This window comes from Paroedura picta, chromosome 4, assembly GCF_049243985.1.
Source record: "Paroedura picta isolate Pp20150507F chromosome 4, Ppicta_v3.0, whole genome shotgun sequence".
In the NCBI taxonomy this organism is placed as follows: domain Eukaryota; kingdom Metazoa; phylum Chordata; class Lepidosauria; order Squamata; family Gekkonidae; genus Paroedura; species Paroedura picta.
In genome coordinates, this window is record NC_135372.1 from 1,972,987 (window position 1) to 2,000,298 (window position 27,312).

The 27,312-nt window shown below is 53.4% G+C and overlaps 1 protein-coding gene across 7 annotated transcripts; it reads right to left on the reverse strand.

The window, feature by feature from the left end:
• Positions 1 to 1,230: 1,230 nt before the first annotated feature.
• On the reverse strand, positions 1,231 to 18,852 carry TPM4 (tropomyosin 4). Of its 7 annotated transcripts, none has more exons than XR_013229884.1 (9): positions 7,345 to 10,479; positions 7,060 to 7,261; positions 6,781 to 6,914; positions 6,558 to 6,675; positions 6,179 to 6,249; positions 5,228 to 5,303; positions 3,631 to 3,693; positions 3,470 to 3,539; positions 1,231 to 2,169 (listed from the first exon to the last, which is right to left on the reverse strand). XR_013229884.1 is itself a non-coding variant. In XM_077331469.1 (9 exons), exons 1-9 carry the CDS (start codon positions 18,772 to 18,774, stop codon positions 2,087 to 2,089), a joined length of 855 nt encoding a protein of 284 aa, XP_077187584.1. In that variant the 5' UTR covers positions 18,775 to 18,852; the 3' UTR covers positions 1,231 to 2,086. The 7 variants fall into 7 exon arrangements, 5 of the variants coding, with proteins under 5 accessions (XP_077187584.1, XP_077187581.1, XP_077187582.1 ...); XM_077331469.1 differs by lacking the exons at positions 7,060 to 7,261; positions 7,345 to 10,479 and adding exons at positions 12,064 to 12,189; positions 18,661 to 18,852; XM_077331466.1 differs by lacking the exon at positions 7,060 to 7,261 and adding an exon at positions 2,800 to 2,919 and having other exon boundaries at positions 7,432 to 9,279.
• Between the last annotated feature and the right edge of the window lie 8,460 nt (positions 18,853 to 27,312).

Below are 27,312 nucleotides of genomic sequence, written 5' to 3' on the forward strand. Positions count from 1 at the left end.
AAACACATCTGCCCTGGGGGAGGCGGAGTTACGGTGAAACAAATATACTAAAGCCCCGCCTTCCCCTCTTGATCCTGCAGGGCAGAGACCGAGGTTCCAACAGAGCACTGGTTCTCAACCTGGGGGTTGGAATTCCTTTGGGGATTGAACGTCCCTTTCATAGGGGTCGCGGCAGGGCAAGCAGCTTGGCCAGGGGGGCGCCATCCACACAACAGCCTTGCAGGGTAGATTGAGATACAGCATTCGTCTGTTAGGAGCAGCAGAAAACAGCGAGATCAGCATAGTGGGACAAGAGGCAGAACTGAACTGAGAAACCCCAGGGAAAAAACAATTTATATACAATCATGAACAATGGATCTTCACGCCACTGGTCAGTTTTGGTTTAATTTCCGCGAAAGAACACTTGCATAGTTTTATGGTTGGGGGTTACCACAACAAGGAACTGTACTAAAGAGTCATGGCATTAGGAAGGTTGAGAACCACTGCAATAGTTTGGCCTCAGTTAAGAACTGTGGCTTTTGTACACAGAGAAAGGGCACCCAGCTGACAGATGGCTTCACAATGATGCAATGCCAAGAACCAAGCATGCAAAATACAAAACTGGCTGTCCAGGCACTGTGTAGGAGCAGAGCACCAAACTGGGCACATGGCAGCAACTGCAGCTGCATTCAACAGGCACTGCCCCCCCTTTCCCTTCAAGCTGAGCCATATGGGAGGGCAGGATAAAAATTGAATGAATGAATGAATGAATGAATGAATGAATGAATGAATGAATGGATGGATGGATGGATGGATGGATGGATGGATGGATGGATGGATGGATGGATGGATGGATGGATGGATGGATGGATGGATGAATGAATGAGCTGCTCCCTTCTTCCATGGCAGCAGAAGCAAAGGGATTTCACTTGAGATTTTATAGGTGCTGAAGAACTCCTTGGTCACCATGAAGCCCTACCTTGAACACCCTCAGATATGACTAGCTACCTCTCCGGCGGTGGAGAGGACTGTCTCCTCAGAGAGGCAAGACCGACACCCTTCAGAAACCATTTCCACCTGGGATATGAATGACTTACGAGTTCTGGGAACCTGCTACAGTTGGGATGCTGCACAGCCCCATCCCCAAACCGTTCGGCCCAGTTCTCTTCCCCCCGTGGCAGGGCGTTAACAACAATCTCACTCTGCCCATGCTGCAGTTTTAATTCAGAGAAGCATTTCCCACATCGGGGATTGGAATGTCTATAAAAAAAACGTTTATTAGACCAGAAGTCAAGAAGCAACAGCCAGGGTAACAAAGGCCATCAAAAGGGCTCCATTTCATTTTGTTCACTTTTCCCGATGCTTTGCAAATTTTATAAATACAAATGAACAAGAACGCTATTTGCCAGCCAACTACAAGACGTATCAAAAGAAAATGGCAATCTGGAAAAGACCCATGATCTGGTTGGTTTGTCAAACCCTTCAGGACGTGAACTTTGGCACATTTCTGCAAATGGGGAAACAGACCATGCCTAAAACACAAGGGATCCTCATTTCTATTGCATCCCCCAGCGAGCGGGTCTTGAGCAAGGCGGGCTGCCAGCAGAAATGCCCCTCTTCTCCAGTTGGTTCCATGAAAGAAAGCAACCCAGAGCATCACATGTATGTTTCATACTGGCAATGATCACTACAGGAATCCAGAGGCACCCCCCTGCCCAGCGCTGGCAAGGACTCAAGGGGAATTATAGTCAATGGGCATCCTGGAGCGCCACCCCTGATTACGGTTGCATGCTCTGGTGTGCTCTGGCCGCTTCGGCGAGCACCAGAGCATGCTACCCTACCCCTGATAGTGCATACCCAGCTTTCTAGCTTCCAAAACAAGCTGTACTATATGCCATGATACGCAGAAGCATCATTAAAGTTATGGCCAGAGCCAGAACATTTTTAAGTTGGGGAGAGAACATAAGGAAGAAATATTTGGTCCCTTATTTGCTCTTGGCACAATTTAAGAAGAGAGAGAGAGAAAAGAGAGAGGATCAAAGAGGAAGCAACCGTTCCAAGTATGTCATTCCAGGTTATCAGGAGCGTGGGACACCTTCCGACCCATTTATATGCTGCCGAGCTCATTTAAGGTTTGATCCAAAGTTCGATGTAAGCTCAAGTTCTCTTCTTTTGCTTGGGCAACTTTTTCTGGTGAAAATTAACGAGAGAAATTGTTTAAGAAAAGCATGTTTCAGAGCAACAGTATCCACCTATGTCCAGGACATCCCTCCCTCCAGTTCTGGCTACTGATCACCCAACGGCCCACATTCTCCAAGTGCAAAATTGCTCTCCCTATTTACTTGATGCGGGTCACTCTGAGGAAATATTTCTTCCAAGGGTAGGAAGAAGATGTCACATTGAATTTGATTTGGGGGAAGGGTTCTTATTTGCTTTCTGTAAGATTTAGAAGGCCACAGGACTCAGTGGAAAAGGCACAGACACTCAGAAGAAATAGATGGGAAGGATAAAAAAGGATTTAAAAAAATCCTGTGTTTCTACAAAGAATGCTAGACTGGTGGGCAAAATCTGTTATTTGGAATTGGGCTCCCATTTCCATCCTCAAAGAGGTCTCACTGAAGCAACTCACTTAAAAAAAACCCTGGGATCGACTCCCAAATGCCAACTATTTGCCAAAATCTCATGTTCTGCTATATACATGCAAAGTAAAAGGTGGCAAAAAACAGAAAGGACTCCAAGAAAGTGGTTTTTAATGTACACCAGTTTTGAAAACGAAGACAACTTAAGAAGCAGACAAAGAGAAAGAAAGCACTGAATTACTGCAGGACAGGCTAGCCAGGGAAAGCCCCACTCTTCTCTACAAGGACGTCATGTCATTGAGAGCGTGGTCCAGCTCTTCACTGATGGCTTTGTACTTCAGCTTCTGAGCATACAACTCATCTGCAGCCCAAAGAAGCGCAGAACATGGAGCATGAAAGACCCCAGCGACAGGAGCATGGCAAAGAAAAAAGATGCCACAGAGTGAGAGAAAGAGAGAAAGGAAAGAGAGAAGAAAGGGATATTAAATAGCACCACATTTCAAAAATCTGCCCAGATCTCTCAAAGGTTTTAAAGCACTCTGAAAACTTCACTGATATTTGGCCAATAATTTTCCACAACCACCCTCTAGGTGTATGGGGTCTAGCCTCGTGTTTCAGAAGAAGGGGAAAGAGAGCCACTAAAGGTGTTATAGCTTAAGGCCACCGCTAGACTTCAGGGATGATGAGGAAAGCCAGGAATTTCCTGCCGCTTCACTCCTTGACCATTCTCAAGACAAGCAGCGAGAATCCTGCCACATCCTTCTGGCAGGCAACAAAAAAGTTCACTCTTAAATATATTGGCCTCAATGTGTCCTCCTTACAAGAGCTTCCAGGGCTGCTTCTTTTTCTAGCCAGAAACCTGGCAATATTTGACAAGTTGAGTTCAAAGACCCCCTTTCCACTCCACGTACCTTCTAAATCATCGATTGTCTTTTCCAATTTTGCAACAGTTCTTTCCGCAAACTCCGCCCGGGTTTCAGCCTGGAGCAATGATCAAAACAAGAGGAAAGTTTTTATGGCTGATCAGACAAACCACCTGAAATGAGTACCAGCCACATCTGAATTGTCTCACCTCCTTCAGCTTGTCAGTAAGTATCTTGATTTCCTCCTCATATTTGTCCTCTTTTTCGGAGTACTGTGAAGAGAGATTGAAGGAGATGTGAGCTCAGGAGCCGGCAAATGAACCTTTATAGGGCTCCTGCAAACTCTGGTGCGCCTGGAATCCTGGTTTCCTACTGCCTCATCTCCATATGATTTCCCACCCCAGGCTTGGATCTTCCCCCAATGTACAGGATTACAGGAGAGGAGACTGACAGACAACCCACCTGCATGTTGGCTTACCCAGCAGGGATGGAGAACTCACTGCACCATGCACCCGAGTCAGGCGCAATTTGTGAACACACACAGACCCCGGAGGTCCCTTCCAACTCTACGATCCTAGAGGAAGTGTCTGCACACACACACCCTTCTCGCAGCCAGCAAGGAGCACCTTGTAGGCCCAGCCAGCATGCTCATCCCTGCAGATCTAAGACTATAAAGCTCTGCTGGGACAAGGACCTGCCCTTTAGCATATGCTCTTGGGCTTAAGTTAGGACAGATTTCATGTGAATTGAAAAAAATAAATGTCTTTTCCTTTCTCCCTTCACTACTTTCTCTTTTCCTTTCTTCCTTCACCACTTTTCCTTCCTTCCACCCTTTATTCAGTACTTTCTCTTTTCCTCCTTTCCTCCCTTCACTACTTTCGCTTTTCCTTCCTTCCTTCCTTCCTTTCATCCATCCATCCATCCCCCCTCCCTCCCTCCTACTTCCCTCCCTCCCCTCCTCCCCTCCCTCCCTCCCTCCCTCCCTCCTTCCTTCCTTCCTCCCTCCCTCCCTCCCTCCCTCCCTCCCTCCTTCCTCCCTCCCTCCCTCCCTCCCTCCCTCCCTCCCTCCTTCCTTCCCTCCCTCCCTCCCTCCCTCCTTCCTTCCTTCCTTCCTTCCTTCCTTCCTTCCTTCCCTCCCTCCCTCCCTCCTTCCCTCCCTCTCTCCCTCCCTCCCTTCCCTCCCTCCCTCCCTCCCTCCCTCCTTCCTTCCCTCCCTCCCTCCCTCCCTCCCTCCCTTCCTTCCCTCCCTCCCTCCCTCCCTCCCTCCCTCCCTCCCTCCTTCCCTCCCTCCCTCCCTCCCTCCCTTCCCTCCCTCCCTCCCTCCCTCCCTCCCTCCTTCCTTCCTTCCTTCCTTCCTTCCTTCCTTCCTCCCTCCCTCCCTCCCTCCCTCCCTCCCTCCCTCCCTCCCTCCCTCCTCCCCTCCTTCCTTCCTTCCTTCCTTCCTTCCTCCCTCCCTCCCTCCCTCCCTCCCTCCCTCCCTCCCTCCTTCCTTCCTTCCTTCCTTCCTTCCTTCCTTCCTTCCTCCCTTCCATCCAGAGTGAGAAGGCACTGGACCTGCACCCAAACCCAATGAGCTGAAGTCATCTGGCCCATTGCAGCCCTTCAAGAACGCTCGGCCAAAATGCAAAGCGTCTACCAGAAAGGGAAGGACACCTTGGCTTGGCCTAGAGAGTCAATCAGGAGGTTTCCCATCTGCTAGCAAAGCTATTGGAGGGAGGGAGCATAAGCTGCCTCGGGCCTTTTGGGTAAGACACAAATGCCGAGCCAGGCCACATCTCTGCTGTCCCTTTGTGGATGACCACCCACCTTCTCCGACTGAGCTTCCAGAGACTTGAGGTTATTGGTGACGTTCTTGAGCTCCTCTTCCAGGTCGCTGCATTTTCTGCTCAGAGACAAAGTGTCATGTATTTATTATTAAATTATTATTATTCAAGACAAGATGTTTATTATTGTTGTTGTTGTTGTTACATTTATTACCCGCCACTCTCAAGCAGGCTTGTGGTCGGTTGCAGGTGTCTAAACTCCCATTAAAAACCCATTAAAATGGACAAGAAATACCGATACAGCGACAACCCAGCAACATGGCAATCCCCCCATCCCCAATTCCTACTACTACCTCCAGAGGGAGGAGGCAGGAGGGACAAGATACCCAAAAGTTGTTGCTAGACACCAGGGGGGCCCATCGATCTTCTCCCCACGGCCCCAGCCTCAACTGTAGACCTGGTGGAAGAGCTCCATTTTGCTGGCCCTGCGGAACATTGAAAGGCCCCACAGGGCCCCCAGCTCACCTGGGAGCTCATTCCACCAGGTTGGGGCCAGGACCGAAAAGGCCCTGGCCCTGGTGGAGGCCAGGCACACTTCCCTGGGGCCAGCCTAACAGCGGAGGTAACTCGGCCCAGCAGACATTCCAGAGACTACCTTCGTGCCATAAACAGGCTTCTCTCCACCTTCACCTGACGTGCCTCAGGTAGCCACTTGCAATGCAGACAGGTGAGGTGGGTGCTTGGAGAGTCACCAGACACCTAAGCTGGGGGCCCTCACTGGGCCAGGTTGACAGGAGTCAGTTCTGGAGTCACGCGAGGGACCCGCAGGAGGCCCAGAGAGCAGCACTGGAACTTCCCACCCAGCTCTGGCACCATCTGACCAGCAGCAGGTAGAGAGGTCCCCACCCCACTTGCTAGGGACGGTGCTCAGAGCAGGCCCAGGAAGACCCCCCCCACCCCCCACTCCTTTGCCAGGTGTCCCGTGAGCACTTACGCTTCGGAGACTTCTGCCCGTTCTTCCGCTCTCTCCAGCTCTCCTTCCAGAATGACCAGTTTCCGGGCAACCTGCACGGAGCAGAAAGGTCCGTCACCCCCCTTGCCCCTTCCCTCCCCGAGAGCCGGCAGCATGAGGCGTGGCTGGGGCCTTCCCACTGGGGGGCAGGGGAGCAGGCTGCGGTGGGCGGGGGAGACACGGGATCCCGAGTGCAGAGGGAAAGGAACAGGAGCCGGGGGTGGCTGCTGCCCCAAAGCTCCAGCCCCAAACACAAGGGGCGCCCTTGGGCCTTGCAGAGCTTTTGGAAGCAGTGCTGCTGAGCATGCCTCTCTCCGCCCCCCCCCCCCCCTGCCCAGCCCAGCCCAGGATCCGGGCCTACCTCCTCGTACTTGCGGTCGGCCTCCTCGGCAATGTGCTTGGCCTCCTTCAGCTGCATCTCCTGGATCTCCATCTTCTCCTCGTCTTTCATGGCCCGGTTCTCGATCACCTTCATGCCCCTGCCCGGGACAAGAGGAAGAAGAGGGGGCAGACTCAGCAGGCAGCCCCACACCGCCCCCCCCCACACCGCCCCCCCCCCCCGCGGCTTCTCCCCCCTTGCGCACCTCTCGCTTTCGTCGGCCGCCTTCTCGGCCTCCTCCAGCTTCTGCAGGGCGGTGGCCAGGCGCTCCTGCGCGCGATCCAGCTCTTCCTCCACCAGCTGGATGCGGCGGTTGAGGGCGGCCACCTCCCCTTCGGCCTGCGCGGACACCAGAGGAGAGTAGGGGAGGGGAGGGGAGGGGAGAGGGCGCCGGTGAGGAGGCCGCTTGTGCGCCCCGCCCCGCCCCGCCCCGCCCCGCCCCGCCCGGTCCCCGGCGCCCCCCGCCCCGTCCGCCCCGTCCTACCTCGGCGCCCTCCTCGCAACGCCCTTAAGCCCAGCGCGGAAGAGACGGCCGCAGAGAAGTGAAGGGGACAGGCCCGGAGACAGACAGACAGACAGGCAGACAGAGTTAGACAGCCGCGCCCCGACCGGCCGGCGGCCCCAAGAGCCGGCGGGCGGGCGACTCCTGCGGGGGAAGGAGAGGCGCTGCACGACCGCCCCAGCCCGCCCGCCCGCCCGCCCTGGACGCCTTGCCCGGGGCCCCGGAGGCAGCCGCCGAGCGGGCGAGCGGGCGGGCGTCGGGGCGCAGGCCCGAAGGAAGGCAGGAAGAAGGCAGGAAGAAGGCCGGCAGGCAGGAAGGCGCGCGCGGGCGGGCGGGCGGCCGGGCCGGGCTCACTTTCTCGCGGAGCTCCTGCTCGTGGTCGCGCTGGTGCTGCAGGGCTTGGGCGCGCTCCTCGGCCTCGTCGGCCTCCTGCTGCAGCGCCTGGATCTTGCGCTTCACCGCCTCCAACGAGCCCGTCGCCGCCATCGCTGCGCTGCGCTGCTGCCCTCGGCTGCGCTCGCTCGGCTCGGCTCGGCTGGGCGCGGCGGGACGGGCGGGCGGGACGGGGGCGTCACGGAGCCCGGCAGCCCCGCCCCGCCGCCGGAGGAGGAAGAGGAGGAGGAGGCGGGGGCAGGCGCATGCGGGGCGCGTCCGGCCGCCTCGGGGGCCAAGGGGCGCTCCCGCCGTCCATGCGGCCGTCTGGGCCCCAGTCTGCGCCGCGCCGCGAGGGAAGGAGCCCGAAAGGGGCCCGAGCCTGCCGCCCTTGCCGAGCGCGCGTCCTCCGCCGTCTGCCTGGCCCCGCGTCGCCGTCTCCCTCGGTCCCGGCAGGCGCCCTCGGGGTGCTCCGGCTCTCGGCACTGCGGCGCCCCAGGCGGCCCGGCGCATCCCCTGGGGGGGCCAAAGCCCCGGAGCCCCGGCACAAGTCTCTGGTTCCGAGGGCCGGATCCTGGCACGTGCGCGCCCCCCAAATGCCTTAGCCAGTCCCGTGACCGCAGTGACTCCCGGGCCTTGGGGCGGTGCCCTGGCACAAAAAGGGCGTCCTGGGCAGGGATGCTCAGGAGTCGGAGGCCGGGTTGGGCACCGTCACAACACAAAAATGCCAACCCAGGCACCGAGCTAATAACCGGATGGCTCGCCTGAATCTCAACCCCTCCGAGACGGAGGTCCTGCGGCTGGGGAGAAGACCAGGAAGCCCGTCTGCCATGCCCGGATGGGGTGCAATTAACACCTGCGCCAGTGGACAGGAATTTGGGGATGACCTTTGATGCTTCCCTTTCCATGGAGGCTCAGGTTGCAAAAGTAACCTGGAGGACATTTTTCCATCTTCGCCAGGCCCGGCTAGTAGCGCCCGACCTGTCCCCAGAACACCTGGCCCCAGTGATCCATGCAACGGTCACTTCCAGACTAGACTACTGTAACTTGTTCTATGCGGGCCTGCCCTTGACTTTGATCCGGAAATTACAGCTGGTATAAAATGCGGCTGGCAGAGTCCTCACTGGAACATCATGAAGGGCCCATATTCAGCCGGTGCTTTGTCATCTGCTCTGGATACCAGTCTGTTTCCGGGTCACGTTCAAGGTCTTGGTTTTGACCTTTAAGGCCATACGCGGCTTGGGTCCTACTTACCTGCGGGACCGCTTGGTTGCTTATGCCCCCCCACAGGACTCTTTGCTCTGCGGGTAGGAATTGACTGGTTGTCCCGGCCTTTTTGGTCCTGGCCCCCACCTGGTGGAGTGAGCTCCCGGGAGAGCTAAAGGCCCTGCCGGATTTGTCAACTTCCCGCAGGGCCTGCAAGACGGAGCGCTTCCGCCAGGCCTATGGCTGAGGACTCCTTCCCAAGATCTATTAGACCTGCACACACTTCCTCCTAGTGGACTCGGCCTCCGGCTGAACAAGGCAGGATGGGGTTGGTTATTTAGAAGTATTGCTTGTCTTATTGTAAACTAGGGGCAAAGCCCGTTGTCTCCAGGAATACAAGGGGCGCTAGAGCGTGGCAGTGGGAAGAGGAAGGGGAGGAGTTGTCCAGTCTGTAAGGGCATGGGGTTGTCATGTGTGTTGTGTGGGAGGTTGTGGTGGCAAATGAGGGCATGGGTGTGGAAAGATGGGTGTCAAGAACCTGTGGTGTGGAATGTTCATTGATTGTGGGAGAGGACTGACCTTTGGGAATTGTGGCATAGTGGTTACAGATGAGCTTTCCAGAGCCATGTCCTCAGATATGTGAAGGGAAAATCAGACTGGAGACTCTTCTTAGGGGAAGATTACATGGCAACCAATTCCCCCCAGTTCTGCGTCATTTCCCTTCTTGTGTGAATTAGGCCACATTCACCGAAATGCCCCTCTGCCCTAATACACATAGGGTAGTCGCAGTACACAGGTGTCCACCCTGCTCCTTCTGTCTCCCATATTTGCACTGTTGGTAAAATGTTATGTGCCCACATGCTTCTTTCATGGTTGCTCCTTAGAAGAACGGATTTTTGTACCCTATTGCTTACTACCCAAAGGATTTACAAACACCTTTTTACAAACACCTTTTCCATTTGTCTCTCCACAATAGTCACCCTGTGAGGTATGTAGGGTTGTGAGAGATCTGAGAGAACTGGGAATGGGGCGCAGTGACCCAGCAGGCCTCAGGTGTCTCAAAGCATTTTCCAATCGTCTTCCCCTTCTCTCCCCATAGCAGACTCCCCATGAGGGAGGTGGGGTAGCGAGCCTCACAGGGAAGCTGGCAACCCTAAGAGGAAGACTGTCTGTGCACAGCAGTCTTGACCTTAGTAAGGTTTTTAATACTGTTTTTTAATTTGCTAGGCCAAGGTTATTTGCCAGTTACTATTTCAGTTACGATGTGTCTCCAGACAGTTACTTGTTCTCTATTTAGTTTCAGGCTGTAAATATTTATTTAGATCTTCCTGCACTTTCCAGATTCACAGGACTGATGCTGGTCTGCCTGTCTGCGCCCCAGAATACAAACAGTTGCTGATAAGGGCTGGCCATAACCCATAGGCCAGGAGGGACACTCCTGCACCACTCCCTACTAACTGCAGGCAAAAATGGCTCCTTTGAAGGCTGGACTCTGAGGCATTGTACGATTTTGAAGTCCCACCTCCAAACCTCCAGGAATATTTTCAACCCAGGGGTAGCCAACCTACAGGTGTGGCCTGGAGAGCTCCTGGAATTACAGCTCACCTGCAGAGTATAAAGATCAGCTCCCCAGGCAGAAAGGGCTACTTTGGACAGGGTTGTGGTAGAGAAGAAATATTTAAGGCTTCCCACACAGATTGTTGTTGAATTGAAAGACTTGAGGCTTACTGCACAGGGTTGTTGTGCAGATGAAACAGGAGACAAAACAACCAGCTTCCTCTGCAGAATAACGCTGTGCAGTGGCCTCAAATCTGCAGAGAGTTGCAAAGAAGAAAGACACATGGCTTGGCTGTGTCTAACCCCCGGCCAGAGCAGTATTTTAAGTGAGAAGGGGCTTTTCTGTGGCCTCCCTGTCAGGCAACTGTTTGGCAGAAGGGGAAAGTCCCCCCCCCCTCAAAAGGAAGGCCCTCAGGCTCCCCTGCGTTGCTCTTGGAAAGGCCTCCCTCCCCTCAGTCAGGGCCTGTCAGAGGCTCCTTCGCAGCACTCTGCAGCCTCCTGCCAGCTCTGTCAGGGTTCTGAGGCAATTTGCAGTTGGACATGACAGTGAGGACAGCCTTGGGGCAAAAAGGGCTGGCACAGCCTGTGTTCTCACCCCCCTTGGCAGCCCTGCTGACCTCCTCTCCCTTTGGTGGTCAGGAGCAGACTGGGCTGGGTGAATGGAATTTTGGTCTGTCCTGGTGAGGGGCCAATGGGAAGGCACTTTGCGCGCCTCCCCATTGGCTGCTTGGCCCTGGATGGACACTCGGAGGGGCCAATCGGGAGCCGCTTTGCGGCTCCCGATTGGGCCCTCTGAGTTTTTATCCTGGACAGGGCCCGCCCTAACTCCTCCCCAGGTGGCCTTACTCTTTTATTTAATAGGACCCTGTCCTATTTAAAGATTGGGGTTTATGGGGGTTTTATTGTATTTTAACATTTTATTCTGTGAACCACTGTGGGTTCTTAGGAAAAGCAGCGGTATATAAATCAATAAATAAACAAGCAAAGAAACAAGATCTCCAGGATTTTAAAGTTGGCTCTCCTAAAACTCCTGATCAAATCACTCATCACATGCGTGGCTGCAGAAATTGCACAAATCTGTTGCTTTGTGGCACAAAAACATGGTCCTCAGGACTTTTATGTGGGGTCACCAGCAAAGCACATTTCACACCCATGGCAACATGCTGCACCACGGAAAGCATGGCCCCGCCTCTTCAGTGTACCACCATGGCCCCTCCCTGGTGGAATAGCCCCCGGGAGAGCTGCGGGCCCAGTGGGAGCTGTCAGCATTTCGCAGGGCCTGCAAAACGGAGCTCTTCCGCCAGGTCGGTGGTTGAGGCCGGCAAGCTAAGGAAGGTCTGCACGGCCCCCCTGGTGTACTCAGCAGTCAATTGTCCTCGTGACCCTCTTTATTTCCCCCTAGAGTTTTAGGGAGAGGAGGGGGTTGGGGAAGTTTTACTGGCATGTTCTGTTTTTATTGTAATTTTTGCTGTCTGTTTTAATGAAGTTTCATTGGGGTTTTACTGGACATTTGTAACCCCCCATGAGCTGGTTCCAGCTAGGCCCACTCTCCACCGTGTGCCGCCTTCTCCCCACCGCCGCCATTGGACACCGGCCTGCTGACAAGCCAGGTCGTCGTCGGACCTTGCACGGAAGGGGGGGGGGGGCTTTCGCGCTGGGAGAGATGCAGACGCGTTGTCAAAGATGCCAACTGGACCGCCTGCATTTCAGCAGTGGCCAGAGCTGCCTTGGTCTAGTGTGAGGATTGTTAAGGGATTACTCCTCTGGCCATGTTGCCCCCCCCCACCCAAGAAGCTCACCAGGTCCGTCCCCCCAGCCTACTCAGCCCCTCCCCTTATGGCTTTCACTCACATCCGTGGCCTTCTTTTCTGCCTGCTCCAGTTTCTCCTGGGCGTCCTTCAGGGCTTCTGAATATTTATCCAGCTCGTCCTCTGTGCCTTTCAGCTTCTTCTGCAGAGCTACCAGCTCATCTTCCACCTGTCCAGAGAGGAAATGCAGACAAAAATGGGAGAGGCGGTAATGACAATACAGCAGGAGAAAGGCTATGTGAGCTAAACAATGAGAATCATAGAATCCTAGAGTTGGAAGGGGCCATTCAGGCCATCTAGTCCAACCCCCTGCTCAACGCAAGATCGGCCCTAAGCATCCTAAAGCATCCAAGAAAAGTGTGTATCCAACCTTTGCTTGAAGACTGCCAGTGAGGGGGAGCTCACCACCTCCTTAGGCAGCCTATTCCACTGCTGAACTACTCTGCCTGTGAAAAACTTTTTCCTGATATCTAGCCTATATCGTTGTACTTGAAGTTTAAACCCATTACTGCGTGTCCTCTCCTCTGCAGCCAACAGAAATAGCACCCTGCCCTCCTCCAAGTGACAACCTTTCAAATATTTAAAGAGTGCTATCATGTCCCCTCTCAACCTCCTTTTCTCCAGGCTGAACATTCCCAAGTCCCTCAACCTATCTTCATAGGGCTTGGTCCCTTGGCCCCAGATCATCTTCGTCGCTCTCCTCTGTACCCTTTCAATTTTATCTACGTCCTTCTTGAAGTGAGGCCTCCAGAACTGCACACAGTACTCCAGGTGTGGTCTGACCAGTGCCGTATACAATGGGACTATGAGATCTTGTGATTTTGATGTGATGCCTCTGTTGATACAGCCCAAAATGGCATTTGCCTTTTTTACCGCTGCATCACACTGCCTGCTCATATTTAGTTTACAATCCACAAGTACCCCAAGGTCTCGTTCACACACAGTGTTACCTAGAAGCGTATCCCCCATCCAGTAGGCATGCTTTTCATTTTTCTAACCCAGATGCAGAACTTTACACTTATCTTTATTAAATTGCATCTTGTTCTCATTTGCCCATTTTTCCATTGTGTTCAGATCTCGTTGAACTCTGTCTCTATCTTCCGGAGTATTTGCCAGTCCTCCCAATTTGGTGTCATCTGCAAACTTGATGAGTAGTCCCTCCACCCCCTCATCTAGATCATTAATAAATATGTTAAAAAGTACCGGGCCGAACACCGAGCACTGAGGTACCCCGCTACTCACCTCCCTCCAGTCTGATGAAACACCATTGACAACAACTCTTTGAGTGCGGTTCTCTAACCAATTCCCTATCCACCTGACTATCTGAAAATCCAGATTGCAGTCCTTCAACTTATTAATATGACACCCGTAGAGAGTTCAGTGGAGGTTGCTTCAAAGCAGCGGTCTCTTGTGCAGATGTTCCTTAATCTTCTGCACATTTCACAGCAGTGTGCACATGCAGCCAGCAGGCAATCAGCAAACAAACTTATTTCGAATTACAATAGATCTACAAGAGTCAAAAACACTTTAAAAAGATGGTTCCCAGTCATATTGATATTGATATTTAAGGTAAAGGTATGCCCTGTGCAAGCACCGAGTCATGTCTGACCCTTGGGGTGACGCCCTCCAGCGTTTTCATGGCAGACTCAATACGGGGTAGTTTGCCAGTGCCTTCCCCAGTCATTACCGTTTACCCCCCAGTAAGCTGGGTACTCATTTTGCTGACCTCGGAAGGATGGAAGGCTGAGTCAACCTTGAGCCGGCTGCTGGGATTGAACTCCCAGCCTCATGGGCAGAGCTCTCAGGCTGCATGTCTGCTGCCTTACCACTCCACCACAAGAGGCTTTTTATTTTTATGTTTATGTTTATTTTTATGTTTATTTTTATGTTTATTTTTATGTTTATTTTTATTATTTATATTTATATTTATATTTATATTTATATTTATATTTATATTTATATTTATATTTATATTTATATTTATATTTATATTTATATTTATATTTATATTTATATTTATATTTATATTTATATTTATATTTATATTTATTTCCCACTACTCTTAGCAAAGCTAGCTCGTGGCGGGTTACAGGATAAAATATATTCCTATTTCCCTTAAAACCAACAATTAGAAACTACCCAACAACCGGCGGCAACCAGCCTACCCGCCTCGCTGGGGAATCAGGAACCTTTGGGGAGGCCCCTAGATCTTCTCTTTGCCCCGGCCTCAACCATAAGCCTGGTGGAAGAGCCCCCTTTTCAGGGCCCTGCGGAAGGCCGGAAGCTCCCTCAGGCCTGCAGCTCCTTCCTCGAACTTCTCATATCAAACCGGGTTTTTTAAAAGCCCTTTAGACTCTTTTAGGTCTATTGCAATTCACACTGAAGAAGGTCAGAAATGGGGAAAAAAGCTTGTTTGCTGATTGCCTGCTGGCTGCATGTCCCCATGGCTGCAAAATACACAGAAGACTAAAGAACATCTGCACAAGAGACCACTGCGTTGAAGTTACCTGAACTTCCAAAGAATACTGGAAGAAGTTCCTGACAGCCAGAACGGTTCCTCAGTGGAACAGGCTTCCTCGGGAGGTGGTGGGTTCTCCATCTTTGGAGATTTCTAAACGGGCTGGGTAGCCATCTCTGACGGAGAGGCTGATTCTGTGAAGGTTCAAGGGGGTGGCAGGTGACAGTGGAGGACCGAGGGGGTTGTGAGTGTCCTGCATAGTGCAGGGGGTTGGACTAGATGACCCAGGAGTCCCCTTCCAACTCTGTTATTCTATGATTCTGTGATTCACGTTAATGTTTCTCATTGTTTCCCTGCGATAGAGAGGAAATTAAAGGAGGATTGCTGTGGGAAGAAATGGCTGGGAATATGTCCCATGATCCAAATCTTCCCTTCCACAATTCCCCAGGTAGCTGAAGTCATACAATGGGACCCACATGGAATGACAAGGGACCCCCCTCCCACCAAAAAAACCCCACATTATCAAGTACCACTGGGTATGGTTGAGGAGAGAGAAGCAGGGTTGTCCTCACCGCAAACGAGGCCCAACAGTTCACTCGGCTCTGAGCCTGAGGGGGCCTTGGCGGGGCAGCCCTGTCCGTTTTCCCCCTCTTCTCTGGGCTGCCTAAGAGACTGTGGGGCAGACAGGGTGTCCTGCGTCCCCCAGCCCTGATTCACCTTCATTTGAGGGCCTTTGGATCAATCAGGGGTAGAAAACTGCTGCATCCCCAGACTGGGGTGGGTGGGTAACATAAATTATTATTGCACTTGTATGGGAACCCTTCCCCTCTCCTCTGTGTTATCCATGCAGCAACAACAACCCCATGGGAATTGTAGCCCATGGACATCTGGAGGGCCGCAGTTTGACTACCCCTTAGTCCAAGGTCACCTAGCGAGCTTCCACGGCATCCAGGACACACCTAAGAGCTCAGCTGGATGTTTCTGCTCTGTCCTCAGAATTCCTTCTCATGTTCTGTCCCCCACACCGACTTGTTAGCACACTTAGTGCAAAGAAGTCCGATATTGTGGTCAGAGTCGCCTCGCGGTGCTCTGCTCGGAAACTTGACAAGTTCTCCCTCTCGGGTGCATTCGGCTGGGGGGGGGGGTTCTCCAGTTGTCCCTGGCATGAAGTTGAAACCTGGGGTGGGGGCAGGGCAGAAAGGGGGCTACAGGCATGCCCCTCCCCTTGCAAGGGTCTTCACTGCCTCGTGCCTATCTTGGCCTCCTTCCCCATACCCTGTGGCGGGTGTGGCCTCTAGCAGGCCTCTTCCCCATGTGCCCAGGTGGGTGAGGGACCACAGAACCCTCTTGGGTTCCAGTCCAGCCTCAACCCTGTTTGTTGTTGCCAGGCAAATGGTAGCCTTTGCTTTCTGGCCAGGCCCCCTTTCTGGGACTCCAACCCACACTTCCTGTTTGCCTTCCCCCGGGGAAGGGATGGCCTTTGGGGAGGGTGTCGTTGTGCATTCCCAGGGTCTGCACTGGGGCTTCTGCCTCTCGTTGTGTGTGGTGGGGGTCTGGGCCCTTTGTGGTCAGGATCTGGACCCTTGGTTGGTGTGGTCCATTGGGGGCACCTCTGCTGGTTGAACTGCTAGTACAGGTTAACTGTAGCTGGAGCAGTCCTTCCCCGCATCTTGTGTGTTCCCCACATCCCCAGAGGAGTCCGACCCATGCCTGCAGAGCTTACTGGAGTATGTTGACCCCCGGGGCCTGCTGCTCCCACCACCTGCCTCCAAGGGACCAAGGGGCCGTCGTTCTTCTCTGCCTGCCTTCGGGGGGTTGGCGGGTGGTGGGGCAGCTGTATGATGTCAGGAGGGAGACAGGCGGATGAGGGAGCAGCGGCAGACTCTTCTCCGACTGGGGGCTGTCAGGGGGCTGCGGGGTGCTCCGGGGCGGCCATGCTGCGGGTCCCAAGGAGCATTTGTGCCGCTCCTTTTCCCTTGGCGGAGGGGCACAAGATACCGACTCATACGCAGGTCAGCACAGGGTGGCGTCTGAGTGACAGCTCCTCTTTGGACTCCGTGACCCCCACCCAGCAAGAATGAAGAAAGGTGCTAACAACGTGTAGAGATGCATAATGGGAATGACGCCCTAGCAGCGCACGCCCTGTGACATTTTTACACGTGTTATTCCAATCAAAATAATAATTCCCGCTTAAGACTCTGCATTTGCCTTTGTGGGAAACTATTCTTCCGAATCAAATAATTCACGTCTTGGTTGTGTTTTTACTACGGGGACGTAGATTAACAGGAGGTGAACCCCCTCCCAGTTTTGTTTGCTGCATGCCTCAACACTCACGGCCACAGTCTATTTAGGGCACCAGAAGAATTGTCCGGTTGCCAATTCCCCCAGAAAAGCCTTGCGAACCAAGACAGACCAGCTGGGGGGAAACTGAAGGCATCTCCTCCTCCTCCTCCTCCTCCTCATTTCTCTCCTGCCCGACCTCCAGCTCCTGTGGCATCCCTGCCTGAAATCTGCTTCAGTCTCTGCAGTGGAGACCACCGGATCCTCTGACCCCTCTGAGCCTGCTGGCCGCTCCCCGGCTCCCCCTCTTCTCCCCTTTGGCTGCCCTCTTAGCCCAGGGCTGGGACGTCACCTTCCCCATCAATCCCGGCTCATTTGGGAGAGGCTGCTATTTATATCCAGCATGGCAGGATATGGACGGCAGCCTTCCCCCCTGCTGCAGAGAAGCCCCCTGGTCTTGGTGCTAGAGGGCCCTTGCTCGGTGTCTCTTAGGGTTGCCAGCTCAAGGTGGGGGAATTCACTGGGGGAGCAGATTGGCCGCTGAGCCTAGGGAAGGCAGGGACGTCAGCAGGGTACGAGGCCCCTTCGAAGCAGCTGTTTTCTCTGCCATCTGGAGATCAGTTATAATTCCAGGAGATATCCAGGTCCCGCCTGGAGGCTGGCAACTCTAGTGTCACTGGTCAGGCTGCAGGGGTGCTTCCCCCCTCTCTTCCCGTCCCAGGCTCTGTTGGCAGGCGGTGGAGGGGGCCCCACTTGCCTCTGCTGTGTCACCTTCAACTCGGTTCTGGCCAAAGCCCCGCAGGGCCGGTGTTGGGGCAGTTGTAGGTCTGCCTTCAGACCAGCCCCTTCCCCTGAACTCAGGGCTGCAGGAACAAAAAGCACCTTTTCACGAAGACCACCTTCCCTGTCTTGCCAGGACAGAACCCTCCCTTCTTGAGAAACCCACCCCAGGAGAACTTCTGTCGCCACACAGGGCAAAGTTCCAGCTAGGAGGTAGGCCAGCAGTGCTCCCCACCCCCGATGCCCTCTGTTATCCTAACCCCAACGGGGAGTGGGGCTGGGAGGGGTCTTCTTCAATCTGTAGGGCTAGCCTGAAATTCCAGCTGATTCAAGGTCTGTAGCCTGGGACCCCCCTCTTACGAACCCCAAGGAGGGGTTTCTGCACACGGTGGCCTGCATGAGCAGCAAGAATGAGGCAGGCGGGAAGGGTGAGTCACAAACGGAATTAAATGATGAACAAATGAAAGCTACTTAATGTCCCCCCCCGGGGGGGGTAACAATACTGTACAATACTGAGGGGAGGCTGCCCAAGAAGCCCCACAGCAGGAAAGGCTGCTCTGCTGCCCAGGGAGAGCAAAACACAAACTCTGGCTGGGAATGCTCCCCTCCCTGCACTCCCCAGCAGCCCCTCAGTGGGCCACCCCTTGGCGAGGAGGCCTCAGCCAGACGCCCAGGGGCAGGAAGGGGGCTCTGCTGCCCTGCAGTCCCAAAGCGCGGACCCAGCGGAGCCCCTGCCTTGGATCCCAACCCCCTTGGATCCCAAGCCCCTTGCCCGGGGTCCCCAGGGCTAGCTCAAGGGCTCTGGGTGCCCCTCCCCAAAGGTGCCAGCCGGACAGCCCCTTTGAACTTGGGTTCAGGAAGCCCCGAGGGGGAGGCGCCATGCTCCTCCTCCGGGATTGCAGTGATCTCGCGGCGCATGGTCACCTCCCTGGCTGTGTGGCCCAAAGCAGACTCTCAGTCCATCCGTCCAGAGTCTGGATTGTGGGGACCCTACAGCGACTTCTCAATCCAGACTGCTGTGCAAGGTTGCCGAGATGTTCTTGGAGAAGGGCTTCCATCCCTCCAGGGATTACCTGTAGGGCATCGGCCGTGTCCCTCCCACCCCCACCCCCACCCCCTCACCTGCTTGCACTTGTCCTCTGCAGCTTTCTTGTCGGCCTCGGCCTGCTCGGCCCTGTCGATGGCGTTCTCCTTGTCCAGCTTCAGCATCTGCATCTTCTTCTTGATGGCCTCCATCCTGGCGGTGTCTCCCTTCGAGCAGGTGCCGGCTGGCTGAGGTCTGTAGCGATGGGCACACGAGTGGGGAGCCGGGGCAGCTGGCAGAAGTTTTAAACTCTGGCTGAGCCCCCCCGGATGTCCCTCGTGGCCCCCCAGGACCGTCGCCAGCCAACCTTCTGCAGAGATAAGTTGGAACGCACTCAGTGGCAGATTCTTTCGCCCTGGTTCACCACCTTATTTGGGGCTGGGCTTCTTTAAAGAGAGAAAAGGGCTGTTTCCATTTTTAACTCCCCAGCAGAAGCAGGACCAAATGCCTGGGCAGGAGACAAAGCTCCACAGCCCTTGTGGAGCAGGGACACGGAAGCCCTGGCAGCAGGAGAAGCCCGGCGAAAGGAGCAACACCATGCCCCAGCTGAGCCAAAAAGAAGCCCACGCTGATCTCCTTTGAACATTCACGGCGGTGGACAGGATCCCCACAGCACAGAGAGAGTGTGTGTGCATTCTTGCTCTTTGCCTCTGGGTTGTGTATGCGTGTGTTGAGACAAAGGTTCCCCTTTCCTTTCCCCAGCAAACCCCCTCATACTCTACACTGGGTGCGTGGGGAGCATTGGGCAGGTCTGGCTGGAACGTGGGTCTGATCCAGCAGGCTGCTCAGAGGTCCAGCTGCCTTCAGCAGCCTTCTTGGGAGCCAGCTTGGTGTGGTGGTTAGAAATTCCCTATTCATCCCCCACATACAACCAGCTGGATGACCTTGGGTTCTTCTTCTTCCTCAGTAATCTCAGGGCTCGCTCAGCCTCACATCCCTCACAGGGTGTCTGTTGTGGGGAGAGGAAGGGAAGGCAACTGTAAGCCGCTTTGAGACTCCTTTGGGTAGAGAAAAGTGGCATATAAGAACCAACTCTTAAAATCATAGAATCCTAGAATCCTAGAGTTGGAAGGGGCCATATAGGCCATCTAGTCCAACCCCCTGCTCAGTGGAGGATCAGCCTCAGGCATCCAGGAGAAGAATCTGTCCAGCCGCTGCTTGAAGATGGCCAGTGAGAGGGAGCTCCCCACCTCCTGAGGAAGCCCATCCCACTGCTGAACTAGACCCATAGAATCCTAGAGTGGGAAGGGGCCATGCAGACCATCTAGTCCAACCCCCTGCTCAGTGCAGGATCAGCCTCAAGCATCCAGGAGAAGGATCTGTCCAGCCGCTGCTTGAAGACTGCCAGTGAGGAAGAGCTCCCCACCTCCTGAGGAAGCCCATCCCACTGCTGAACTAGACTTCTAGAATCCTAGAGTTGGAGGGGGCCATGCAGGCCATCTAGTCCAACCCCCCTGCTCAATGCAGGATCAGCCCTAAGCATCCTAAAGCATCCAAGAAAAGTTTGTATCCAACCTTTGCTTGAAGACTGCCAGTGAGGGGGAGCTCACCACCTCCTTAGGCAGCCTATTCCACTGCTGAGCTACTCTGACTGAAAAAGTTTTTCCTGATATCTAGCCTATATCGTTGTATTTGTAGTTTAAACACATTACTGTGCGTCCTTTCCTCTGCAGCCAACAGAAACAGCATCCTGCCCTCCTCCAAGTGACAACCTTTCAAATACTTAAAGAGGGCTATCATGTCCCCTCTCAACCTCCTTTTCTCCAGGCTGAACATTCCCAAGTCCCTCAACCTATCTTCATAGGGCTTGGTCCCTTGGCCCCAGATCATCCTTGTCACTCTCCTCTGTACCCTTTCAATTTTATCTATGTCCTTCTTGAAGTGAGGCCTCCAGAACTGCACACAGTACTCCAGGTGTGGTCTGACCAGTGCCGTATACAATGGGACTATGACATCTTGTGATTTTGATGTGATGCCCCTGTCGATACAGCCCAAAATGGCATTCGCCTTTTTTACCACTGCATCACACTGCCTGCTCATGTTTAGTTTACAATCCACAAGTACCCCAAGGTCTCGTTCACACACAGTGCTACCTAGAAGCGTATCCCCCAGCCAGTAGGCATGCTTTTCATTTTTCTGACCCAGATGCAGAACTTTACACTTATCTTTATTAAATTGCATCTTGTTCTCATTTGCCCATTTTTCCATTGTGTTCAGATCTCGTTGAACTCTATCTTCCGGAGTATTTGCCAGTCCTCTTCTTTTTCTTCTTCAGTAATCTCAGGGCTCTCTCAGCCTCCCCTCCCTCACAGGGTGTCTGTTCTGGGGAGAGGAAAGGGAAGGCGACTGGAAGCCGCTTTGGGACTCCTTCGGGGAGAGAAAAGGGGCATCTAAGAACCTGCTCTTCTTTCTTCTTGTTCTTGTTCTTTCTTCTTGTTCTTGTTCTTTTCCTGCAGCTGCCCTACTCCGCGGAGACCCTTTCTTGCCTAGAGAGGAGACTTTGTAGGTTCCCCCCTCCCCAATAAAACCTAGGCCTCTGGCTCACCCTATGAAGCTGGTTGGCAGAAGATTTAAGGCAGGCCTACAGAAGGGTGACTTCTCAGAAGGAATAAGCAGCTGGTAGACCTTGGAGCAGTCAGATCTCAGGGCCATTTAGGGAGGAGAATGCCACGGCTAATTATAAGCTGGCTAATTATGAGCCAAGAATTCCTTTGAGCATACACAGAGTGCCCAAGTGTCTGAAGACAAAAGAACTGCATGTCCCAGTTGGAATCACTTTGCAAAAGGGCACCTCAGTGTGTGGGGTGGCGGCCCCAGGTGGCCCTCGGCTTCCCTTGCTCCTCTTACCCCTTGGCGAGAGCAGCGCAGTTCTCAGCCACTCCGAAATAAGGACTCCTCCAGCGCTGCTATCCTAGGACACCTGTGGCCGACCTGCAGTGCAGCAGGCCACGCCGTTCTGATTGCAACCAGCACCAAAGGGGCAGACAATAGAAGCAGAGCTCGGAATGGGAGCTTGGTGGAAACCGGATCCATCCCGCAGGGAGTGGGGAGACGGTGGCCTGCAGCCTTGTATGGCGAAGTCAGCACCAACATCAAGGGAATTGTACGAGGCCACTTTGGCAGGCCCAGCGCTGCGGGAGTGACAGCGGGCAGGAGATAAAGAGTGTGAGCTGCTACAAAGCAGGTATGGGGTGGGGGGAGGGGAGGGAGAGGGGGGGGGTTGGCTAGCATGACATGGATCAAAAGTGCTTAGCAGGAGATGACCATCTAGGGCCACAGCAGCTTCTGGGTCTCTGAGAAGCTCATGGAAGTGACCGTCTTTTTTTGTTTTGATTTTGGTATATAGTTTTATTTTTATATATAAGAATAAACAGGATAGAAAAAGAATAAGCATACTTGCATGGTTGAATACATGATTTCCCCCGTACCCAGTTTGGTGTGGTGGTTAGGAGTGTGGACTTCTAATCTGGCATGCTGGGTTCGATTCTGCACTCCCCCACATGCAGCCAGCTGGGTGACCTTGGGCTCGCCACGGCACTGATAAAGCTGTTCTGACTGAGCAGGAATATCAGGGCTCTCTCAGCCTCACCCACCCCACAGGGTGTCTGTTGTGGGGAGAGGAATGGGAAGGCGACTGTAAGCCCCTTTGAGCCTCCTTCAGGTAGGGGAAAGCGGCATATAAGAACCAACTCTTCTTCTTCTTCTTCTTCTTCTTCTTCTTCTTCTTCTTCTTCTTCTTCTTCTTCTTCTTCTTCTTCTTCTTCTTCTTCTTCTTCTTCTTCTTCTTCTTCTTCTTCTTCTTCTTCTTCTTCTTCTTCTTCTTCTTCTTCTACCCCCCAATCCCCTCCCCCCGAAATCCATCTTCACTCCAAATCTAGTTTCTATTTAGCAAGATAATCCATTAAAAAATGCCATGATATTCTTCTGGTGCTTTTCTGTTTACTATGCTGGTAAGTTTAGCCATTTTTGAAAGTTCAGCCATCTTAGCAAACCAAAGAAATAAAGGTGGCATTTCTGGTAGTTTCCAGTTGAAGTGACCCTCTTGTGTATATGTTGGCAGGGTTTAAATATGCAAAGGAAAGGACTAAGCACCAGGATGCTTAAAAGAATAAAATAGTTTTACTTAGAAGAGAAATGACTTTGTGTAGAAAGAGAAGGGAGACAATCCGGTCTACCTAACCATTCTTCCGGAGGCATCATTCAGGCTGTCCGGAGGCAAGCAGGGAGGAAGAGAGGCACTGGTGGGGAAACAACGGGCAGTTCCTGAGCTAACTATGCAAAATAACATCCCCTACGATGCCCCCTGTAAGATATTCTCCAGATTAGGCGTGCGCGCTTCATTTAGTTCAGCCGCCTTGGGGCACGGCACCCAGCACCCGGCATGAAAGGTGGTGTCAAAACTGATATCTTGAATTGGCATCACGAACTAACTGGGAGCCAGTGAAGCTGCCTCAAGACTGGAGGCGCATAAGCCGGCCAGGAGCCCCAGTCAGCCATCCAGCCACCAATCGCAATTTCCAAAGCATCTACACTGAGCATGGGACAGGACTCTAATCTAGCGATCCCCAACCGGTGGGCCACGGACCGCATGTGGTCCTTCGACTAATTGGAGGTGGGCCCCGAAGGACGCCTTCTCTCCCCCCCCCGGCCCTTTACAACACACTTTGGGTGTCCTTGTCTCCCATCCCTCCCAGATGGGACTGTCTCGTTGCAGAGAAACAAGCTCAGGGTTCCCATTGATTTGTCATTGTCATGAGTTAAAATTTCCATGAAAATAAAATGTTCCTTATGTTCCTTGTTGTGGCGCATCTGTATCTTATTTTGAAAGGATGTTTAACCATTACCATAACGATCAGAGAGCGTCAGGGCAGTGGTTGAGAGTAGAGGAGTAACCTACCCCCCCACACACACACTGGGCCTCAGTAAAAGGCGTTGAGTGGTCCCCGGTGATAAAAGGGTTGGGGGCCACTGTAATCTGTGGGTGACTTTCCTGTGAATCACAGTGGCAAGGTCTGGGCGGGACAAATAGGGAGCCAACTGGGGGGGGGGGCTCTGGGCACATGGCCAGATGGACACTTGTTGGTCCCATGGGGTTTGAAGCACATTCCAGCCACATTGACAGTAAATCAGCATCACGACTAACCTCACGGTGGACAGTCAACCAGCCAGATACCCAGGGCCATTCCGCACTCAGAAAATGTTTTGCACAACGTCAGCACCCAGCATTCCAGCAGCAAACCAGAAGCTACATCTTCCACTTTAAAGTCATAGCTGGGGAATTGCATAAAGTGGATCCCCCCAGCTATGTTGCACAAGCAGCAGGAGAGCAACCAGCAACCACAAGCAAAATAGCCCTGTGTAACCAAAGTGGCCAGAAGTAGCGTGATCTCCATCTCCAGCGCCTGCCCTTGTGCCTGCCTCCCTTTCCCTTCTCCCTGGAACGGGGCATTTCTTTTTTTTTCTTTGTAGCAAAATGCCTGGAGCAATATATACACATTGCTTAAGCCAGGCAGATAAAAAAAAATTCCCACCCACCAGTTGGCGCAAAAAGCATGCCTCTCAACCACCCCCCCCCCAAAAAGGGGGAAAATTACTTCTGTGGATCTTCAAGTACCCTAATTCCAAAACAGGGTGGCATTCAAATATGCACTATGCATCTACAACAGAGAAGTTTAACTTTAAAAAAAGGAGATTGCTTTCTCTTTAAAGCTGGGAGAAAGCATGGCTGCCATGACTGAGAGGCGGGAGAGACTCACAGGTATGGCGAGTCCGTCTCCTCCGCCATTTTAATCAGCCATGCGGAATGCCTGGAAGCATCAGAAAGCGGGAGAAGAAAGCGGGAGATCAAGGAGGTGAGAAATGGCTGGGTCCACGATGTTTAATAGCGTTAAGCAATTGTGCTAACTTAACGCTATGTTTTTAGATGTGCAGAATGGTCCCCACTCTTCCTCTGGCAGCCCTAGCAAAGCCTGACTACTCAGTGCCAACCTGTTTGGCGCAAGGGTCCTTTGAAAGAAGGAAGAATCTTGGATGAGTTTAGCCCCTTCGCCCCCACGTCGTTGTCGCGACCCACAAAATGCACATCCCAGAGTTTACCTTCTGAGCCAGCAGAGCAGAGTCCCACGCCTCCGGTGCTCGATCAAAGTGAGTTTATTAGAAGGAACATACAGGAACAGGCATCAGTGGAAGTCCATCACAGAACAGGGAGGTATTGTCGAAGACAAGGAGACAAAGGACCCCCCAAGAGTACATATAGATTCGGGGCCCTCCCCTAATGCTGTGCAGGAGAACAGGGTTTCCAGGGAAAAGTTTGAACTCCGAAGTGTGAAAACTGGTGCCAGCCAGGCTGGGCAATCAACTAGCTGCTACAAGGAATGTTTACCATTTCAAAGCGGGACCCACTCAGATACCATTTGTCTTTATTATTATTATTATTATTATTATTATTATTATTATTATTATTATTATTATTATTATTATTATTATTATTATTGTTATTGTTATTGTTATTGTTATTGTTATTATTATCTTTCGATTTATTGCCCGCCACTCCCTTACGGCTCGTGGCGGGTTACAACATTTTAAAAACCCCAATAAAATCCATTAAAAACCCTCAGCAACAATTACAATATAACATTATCGGTTAGCAAGCTAACCTGGCAAGATAGGCTAATCAACCTCCCCCTCCTACTACAAGCAGGTGGAGAGGGGATACTGATGGTACTAATCCCCAATCTCAATCCCAGGTCCCGGGTCCCGGGTCCCCGGGGGGGGGGAATAGATGTTAGCCTCGTCCTCAACCGTAAACCTGGCGGAAGATCTCGCAGGGCCCGCAGCTCTCCCGGGAGCTCATTCCACCAGGCAGGGGCCAGGACCAAGAAGGCCCTGGCCCTGGTCGAGGCCAGGCGTACTTCCCTGGGGCCGGGAACGACCAGCAGATTTTCACCCGCAGAACGTAAGGCTCTGCGGGGGGCATAGGGCGATAGGCGGTCCCTCAGGTATGTGGGTCCCAACTCGCGTAAAGCCTTGAAGGTTAAAACCAAAACCTTGAACCGGATCCGGGCAGCAATTGGCAACCAGTGCAGCTGCCTCAGCACTGGCTGAATGTGGGCCCTCCAAGGTGTACCAGTGAGGACCCTAGCAGCTGCATTCTGCACTAGCTGGAGTTTCCAGACCAAGGACAAGGGAAGGCCCACGTAGAGCGAGTTACAGAAATCTATTCTGGAGGTGACCGTTGCATGGATCACTGTGGCTAGGTGTTCGGGGGACAGGTAGGGCGCTAGTAGTCGGGCCTGGCGAAGCTGGAAAAATGCCTGGCCCGCTACTCTTTTGACCTGCGCCTCCAAGGTCAGGGAGGCGTCAATGATCACACCCAAATTCCTGGCCTGGGACGCGATGGTAAGGTGCGTCCCTCCCAGGGTGGGTAAAGGCGCTTCCTGTTCCCGCCCCCTACGTCCCAACCACAGGACCTCCGTCTTGGAGGGGTTGAGTTTCAGACGACTCTGCTCGAACCATTCTGTCACCGCTTCCAAACATCTGGCAAATGGTTCCGGGGGAGAGTCCGGGCGGCTGTCCATGAGGAGATAGAGCTGGGTGTCATCAGCGTACTGGTGGCAACCCAGCCCAAAACTCCGCACCAGCTGGGCCAGAGGGTGCATAAAGACGTTGAACAATGTGGGAGAGAGGACCGCGCCCTGTGGGACTCCACAAGGAAGTCTGTAGGGGCGCGAGAGCTCATCTCCCACTGCTACCCTCTGGGTCCGGTCCTGGAGAAAGGAGCGTATCCAGCGTAAAGCTGTGCCCCATATCCCCGTTTCGGCGAGGCGGTGGACCAGTAGTTCGTGGTCCACGGTGTCAAAAGCGGCCGACGGGTCCAGAAGAACCAGCACTGCCGACCCGCCTCTATCCAGCTGGCGACGGAGGTCATCCAACAGGGCGACCAACACCGTCTCCACCCCGTGGCCAGGTCGGAAGCCAGACTGATATGGATCGAGTGCCGAAGTTTCTTCCAAGAATGCCAGGAGCTGGTCTGCCACGGCCCTTTCAACTACCTTGCCCAGGAATGCCAAATGCGACACCGGACGGTAGCTGTCTGGGTCCCGCGGGTCCTTCGTGGATCTTTTCAGGAGAGGGTGAACCACTGCCCCCTTCAGCTGCCCAGGGAACTCCCTAGAATCCAGGGAGAGATTGATGATATCCCTGAGCTGGCCTCCTATCCTCTGGCCACCTCCCTTGAGGAGCCAGGATGGACAGGGATCAAGGGGGCAAGTGGTCGCCCTAGCCGAACCTAGCAACTTTCACTGGCCATGCTGGGAATAAACACAAAGGAGGGAGGGGAGGCTGAGAGAGCCATGATATTCCTGCTCAGTCAGAACAGCTTTAACAGGGCTGTGACTGGCCCAAGGTCACCCAGCTGGTTGCACATGGGGGAGCAGGGAATCAAACCCGGCTCTCCAGATTAGAAGTCCGCTCTCCGAACCACGACACCAAGCTGGCTCTCCTTGATAGGAAGTAATGGAATGGGCGGAATGTGTGTTCTACGATCTGGCTACTATAGGGGGGATTTTAAAAAACGCACACATGGCCTCAGAAGATAGCAGATGGAACCAGGGTCAGGTGGAGAGGCAACCACAGTCTTCTGGCCCTGATGGTGGCACAAGGAGGAGAGGCTGTTTATCCCTGGGGCTGCA

Bases quoted from the DNA above. Each gene is read 5' to 3' on its own strand.
- TPM4 (XM_077331466.1), bottom strand. From the start codon at position 7,962: ATGCGCCGGGCCGCCTGGGGCGCCGCAGTGCCGAGAGCCGGAGCACCC. The intron at 5,304-6,178 runs GTAAGTGCTCAC...GTCTCTGAGCAG, and splicing joins CGGGCAGAAGTCTCCGAAGC to AAAATGCAGCGACCTGGAAG. The intron at 2,920-3,469 runs GTACGTGGAGTG...TTTGGGCTGCAG, and splicing joins GACAATCGATGATTTAGAAG to ATGAGTTGTATGCTCAGAAG.